The sequence below is a fragment of the Chaetodon trifascialis genome, chromosome 18 (genome assembly GCF_039877785.1).
Source record: "Chaetodon trifascialis isolate fChaTrf1 chromosome 18, fChaTrf1.hap1, whole genome shotgun sequence".
NCBI classification, from domain to species: Eukaryota; Metazoa; Chordata; class Actinopteri; order Chaetodontiformes; family Chaetodontidae; genus Chaetodon; species Chaetodon trifascialis.
In genome coordinates this window covers 14,250,118-14,255,955 of record NC_092073.1, presented here as the reverse complement: position 1 = coordinate 14,255,955, position 5,838 = coordinate 14,250,118, and the positions used below count along the sequence as shown (strand labels likewise).

At 44.9% G+C, this 5,838-nt stretch overlaps 1 protein-coding gene across 1 annotated transcript; it reads right to left on the bottom strand.

Annotated features, from left to right (window-relative positions):
- Positions 1-506: 506 nt before the first annotated feature.
- Positions 507-4,700, bottom strand: prdm14 (PR domain containing 14). The gene is made up of 8 exons (XM_070986529.1): positions 4,088-4,700; positions 3,830-3,883; positions 3,579-3,739; positions 3,210-3,480; positions 2,923-3,125; positions 2,329-2,430; positions 1,098-1,317; positions 507-670 (listed from the first exon to the last, which is right to left on the bottom strand). Exons 1-8 carry the CDS (start codon positions 4,698-4,700, stop codon positions 507-509), a joined length of 1,788 nt encoding a protein of 595 aa, XP_070842630.1.
- Between the last annotated feature and the right edge of the window lie 1,138 nt (positions 4,701-5,838).

Sequence of the window (5,838 nt, the reverse complement as noted above, 5' to 3'; positions counted from 1 at the left end):
ATACATTATAAATTAGGAGAGGGTATAACATTGATTTTGTACACAAATAAGCTCAAATCCGCAACAATAAAAATAGCTATGCTTTTCAAGCTTAGTCAATGCAAGAAAACCCAACGTGATAATAATAATAATAATAATAACCATTTTTATTATTATTATGGAATCGAAATGGTTTCACCAAACCATTGCAGAGTGAAAGCTTTAAGCCACAAAACAACAGACAGCATATTTTAACATAATATAAATAGATTTAGACATTTTTTTGCAACAATTTAAATTATGATTAGCCTATTTAATTAGGCCTATTACAGAACAACATATTTTCTTAAGCAGCATTTACATAAGAAAAACCACGAGATCCTACCTTACAGGCCATATTTATTTATCTCTTATGGCGTAATGTTCCTGTGTGGATTTAGTGTTGTATTTATCGGCTAAAGTCCTAAAAATATTACACACAACCAGAACGGATCTCAGGATTCAGAAGGATCTCAGGCCATATTTGGTTAGTTCCAGGGTCGATATTCTGGATTTAAAACTGTTAACCCGGTGTAAGGAAAGTTTTGTCCGGTGTTTTTCTGTATTTTTGAATTGTCCTTCGCTGCAAACACGGAGTCCTTCAGTGATCCGTTCCCCGGAGAAGACGGAAGAACTGTGCTGTCCAAGACCTCTGCAGGGCGAGAAAAATAAAGCTCAATAAATAACCAGTTTTCAAGGCGGGAGCAATGCAACGTTTTCCTTCTGCAGTTTACAATATTTATTCTTACGAAATTATCATTCAAAAACAAAAATGGGCCTGTAAATTATTGAGCAGTCAGCCTAAAATGCATTTATTCATACACACGCTGTCATTCAGTGACACAATTCCCAAATATATTGCAATGAATTTGCTACGGAATTACCTCATTATGGGATAATAATGAATTGTATTTAACAGACGTTAAATTTTACTAAATATTCGATTATTGCGTTATTTGACTTTTATCGACAAAACAAAAAGGAAAAAGAGACTTAAGGTGAGTCTGCCTTTTTTGTGCTAAATTCAACGAGAGGATGCATCGCCTGTCAGGCCTTTAACTTAAATAAATAAATCTTACTTTTGTGACTTTTCATGTGGTAATTAAGCTCCTGTTCGTCTTGAAAAGCAGCCCCGCACAGGTCGCAGGCATGCGGCTTGTCCCTGGCGTGGGTCCGCCGGACGTGGCTGTCGTGGGCGGCGTGCGAGGCGAAGGCCTTCCCGCAGTGCTTGCACTTGAAGGGCCGCTCTCCGGAGTGCTGCCGGATGTGTGTTCGCAGAATACTGGAGGCGGTGAAGGCCTGGAGGAGAAAACACAAGTGATATTAGTTTTAGACAGTTTTGGCAACAGTAATGGCGGCATGGTAAATACATTTTTACAAGTGAGGTTTTACGCAGTTTATAAAATAGAGAGCGCAGGCCCGGATCTTTGGCTATTTAACTAAGCTAATTTGGCTAAAGCTCAGCCTAAATGTCACATTTATAGCATTTTACCGGTTGAAGACTTTACGGGGCGATTACTGAGAATTTGTCCAACATTTTAATTGCCGTTTTATTTTAATTTTCGTTGTTTTTTAATGAAAGCAACGCCTCCTAATGTTAGCTCTTTTAAAATGACTGTAAGCCTCTGGTTTCGTGGCGTATTGCTAAAACAGGATAAGGAGAGCGGGGATTAGGTTAAACAAAACCTTCTCCGGGTGCATAAAAAGGGGAGGATATCGAGGGGAAAAAAAAGGACAAAAACCACTTCTGCTCATTCCAGGGCCGTAAATCAAAAGTATAATCTCGGCAGACAAAAGGGTGGGTGTACATCTGGCGATAATTAGCATGTAAGTGTCTCCGCGGAGCGTGCCCGTCCAGAGAAACAATGACGAGGGGCTCGTGCCAAATGCACCATGAAACGAGGAAGTGGTAAATGGACCCAAAATGGTGCGAGTTAAAAAGACGTAGAAGAAGAGTGAGTCAGAGGAGGAGTACAACAAGGCCTGCAGGTCCTGTGCTGAACCAGCGGAACTAAAAATCGTTACTCTCCTGGAAGATAAAAACCTTTATAACAGCTTAATTCCACAAGGGGATACAACCGGATCTTTTTTTTTGTTTCTTAAATGGTTTTGTTGTCATCTTTTTTGTTTTCAATGTAACCACCACACATTTAAGTTCTTGCTGAATATTTGAAGACATTTACTTTTAAGGCAGTCTGGTGATCACTTTTAATGCATTTGAATCTACGGTATCTGCACCGAGTCTGCAGAGCTAGAGCCGAATAGAGCGACTCGGCTTTGGAGAAGGAGAGGCAAAGAAAGGCTTCTTACCTTATTGCAGTAGACACACTTGTATGGCCGCTCTCCAGAGTGCACGCGCATGTGTTTGTTGAGACTGGACGACTGGGAGAAACTCTTTCCACACACTGAGCACTGCGGATCGGACACATATAAGACGTCAGTATGAAGGAAAAGGCATTTAAATTTGTCACAATCTTGCTGAGGGGTTAAGTTATCCTGAACACATTTTTAAAAAAGTTTATCAACATGTAAGACTGATTTAGATCCTCATAATTACAGCAGGATATTAAGTATAATAATTGTGAGTTTCTATTGGGAAAAATCCTGAATCCTTGTTTTTCTTTTTTTTTCCCTTTTTGCTACAGCTTATTTATGTTTACTTGGGATGCTTCGGGCTACATGGCTACCACGAACCAGAAGCCTTACAGTAATTTGCTTTTTTACGAGCCCTAATAAAAACCTGAAGCATCCGTTTCTAAGTGACGCTGCAGGGAGCTGTTCTTTCAGCACCACACTAACATCAGCGTGCACCTAACAGCTTCAGCGCGTGATGTAATGACGCAAAGACGTAATGGTCCGCAGTGTGGGGGGTGTCAAGCACGTGCACGCGCACTGTCTCTGTACCTTGTGAGGCCTGTGCTTCTCGTGAACGTGTAAAATGTGAATCCTCAATCTGTCTCTCTTCTCGAAGGATCTGTTGCACAGGTGACACGGGAACTTCCTGTCGCCCTGGTCCACGCAGCGCGTGTACTTCAGATGCTTGTCTCTGTAGTACTTGTACGCAAACACCTTCCCGCATCTGTCGCACTTGAAGCCCTCACCAGCATCTGGAGGATGTATAGAAAAAAAGTTAAGCAATGGTGGTAGGACAAACAAAAAGAGATTAAATGAACAGAGGGTTAGATTCTGACCTTCAGTCAGAGGCACCATGTTGTTTTCCTCTGCGGGGTCTTTCAGGGTGAGAGGGATGCCGAGGAACTGCATGTAGCAGTCGCCATACCACACCAGCAGCTCCTGTCCTGGCCGGATCTCTTTGCAGGCCTCGTAGAAGATCTGACCCTGGACCTGCACAGCAATTAGGTTCTGCTCGTCTGGGAAACGGGCACACTTCACTAAAGACATCCAGTTCCCCGAGCCTCCCCTGCCGTCCACGAAGTGACTCAGCCGGCCGTTTTCAAACACCTGAGAGAGGAAAAAAAAATGTGTTTTTACATTAGAGGTAAAACGATCAGATTTCTTTCTTGATGTAAAAGACTTAGAGAACAATTTCAGCACATTACCTCCCACATCAGGGTGTTGTCGTCGTATGTTTTAATCTCGCTGGTGTTGACCAGTTTTCCCTGGAAGGGTCCGAAGCGCGTGCCTTTAGGGATGCTGCTCTTATCGGTGAACACCCCGCGGTGGGAGACGTTTCCCCAGGCGGACTGGAGGATGGTCAAGCCTGCAGCACAGCGTCGAAAACAGCGTCAAATCTCAGTGCAAATGCGCAAAACGAAAGCTGATTCGTGAGCAGAAAGTTGGCAGATCTTACCCTCTGGAAGATCAAGTGTGTCTCTGTCCAGTGGGAGGATGTGAGGGTCTGAAACTGAGACAGAAAACAAACACGAATGAGCGACTGAGGACACTGATAAGCAAAGAATTTTTATTAATTGCTAAAAGTGATGTGCAATATGACACTATGTGCAACAGTCAGATGCATGTCCATATATTTTCGGACATTTCTGCAGAAACCAAGGCCAGCACGTCGTTTTATCTCGTATCACATAAAAAACTTCAGCAGAAGTCTCACCTGACTTTTCGGGCAGGGCCAGTCCGGATATAGCGTGACCCACGTTTCGCTCCTGGCTGCCGGAGTAGCCGTAAAGCACCATGAACAAGTCATCCTCGCTGAAATTATAAGAAGTGCGCGTTGAGTCCGGGGACAGGTCCGCACTCCGGAGGCGAAATAAGCTCTCCTTAGGCGGCGAGGTGGCGGAAGAAGAGGCGGAGGAGGACGTCTCGCTGGACGGGCTGCTGAAGTCCGAGGACAGCGGACCGGCGGCGTGCTCGGTCACCACAGCGGCCAGCTCCTCCGGTTTGGAGTAGAGCGGCTGTCCGGGCAGCATCTGGCTCAGGTACGGGAGGCCGGAGGCGCTCAACATGTGTTCGTGCAGGACCGAAGCGTGGTGGCCGAGGTACGGAGGGGCTCCGCCGCGCAGGCCGAGCGGCAGCGACGCCTGAGTGTCCGACACAAGACGACCGAGGGACTTGAGCGGGTGGAGCAGGTTGTGGGTCCGCGGGAAGAAGTCCATGTACGGGTGGGGGCCGGGGTAGAAGCCCCGAGCGGGACTGCCCTTCAGCATGCCGACTGGGTAGCTCTTATCCTTCAGCACTACAGGGATGCTGGACAGGGACACCGACATGACAGCAGGGGGGTGAAGCTGAGGTTCAAATGGAGAGGGTCGTGTATCCTTCAGTGGATGAGAGAGAAGAGAGGAGAGGGAGAGGAAGTGGGGGTGAGTTATAAAAGTTTAATGCAAGAAAGCTAAATAAGGAAACACGACATCCTTCGCTTAACGAAATAAAGCTAAAACAAAGTAGTAAACTTGTGTGTGTCCTGTAGGCTAAATTATAGATCCTGAGAGGAAATGAATGAAGAGATAGAAATACCATGAACAGAACAACATGCGCGTGATTTTCCCCTAAATTTGTATGTTAATGAATCTAAAATTGCAAAATATATCCAGAAATTTCCATTTTAAACTGAAAACTTCACCTATTGAATATACACTGCACATGCAAATATTGAACAAAAGCTGCTGCACGATAGGAAAAAGCAACCCTCAGTGAAATTGGACCGCCGATTTTGCAATATTTCCAGCTGAGAGGACACACGCCGGACACACATCAAATGTTCATCAGCGGCTTGAAATGAGCGGCTGGAAGACGGTGCGGTCTTTTTAGGAGCCGTTTACCAGTCAGCCAGTAAATAGAGAGACAAATCAGGGTCATGACACTAATTAAAGAACAGTCGGCCAGAGCAGAGGTCAACATTAATGAAGCTTTTTATGGACTTTACAGTTACCGCACAATTCATGGAAAAGAAGAGGTCAGCGAAAGGAAATTATTGTAGTGAAGACAAATAAAGCAGGATTTGGGGATTTAACATGAGAGCGTCATGTGCAATTTGAAAAGAATATCAAAAGCACACACAGATAGGCCTATAATATAAAGAAAATGAGTAACTCAGTGAGTACCACAGACTGATTTCCCAATCATACAGAAATGATTTTTAATTGGCAGGAAAAGAGGCTTACCTTGTTCGATGAATTAAAGATGTTTCACAGTCTCTGTCATGTCCACAGGTCTCACTTTTAACAACCTCCCGCGTTTCAGATCAGCCTCAGCAGACAAATGTCCAGAATCTGCAGGTGATCTTCAGAGTGCGTGCGCGCGCGTGCTGCGGGACCCGCTCTGTCTGTCTTCATGTGGGTCGGTGGTCATCTGAGGGCACCTACACTGCACTCAGTCAGGTCTGCTGAAGATGCTGCCCGGCACCTC

Coding starts and splice junctions, on each gene's coding strand:
- prdm14 (XM_070986529.1), bottom strand. CDS start 4,700: ATGTCGGTGTCCCTGTCCAGCATCCCTGTAGTGCTGAAGGATAAGAGC. Junction 2,431..2,922: donor AGAAGCACAGGCCTCACAAG/GTACAGAGACAG, acceptor TCCGATCCGCAG/TGCTCAGTGTGTGGAAAGAG. Junction 671..1,097: donor CCACATGAAAAGTCACAAAA/GTAAGATTTATT, acceptor CTCGCCCTGCAG/AGGTCTTGGACAGCACAGTT.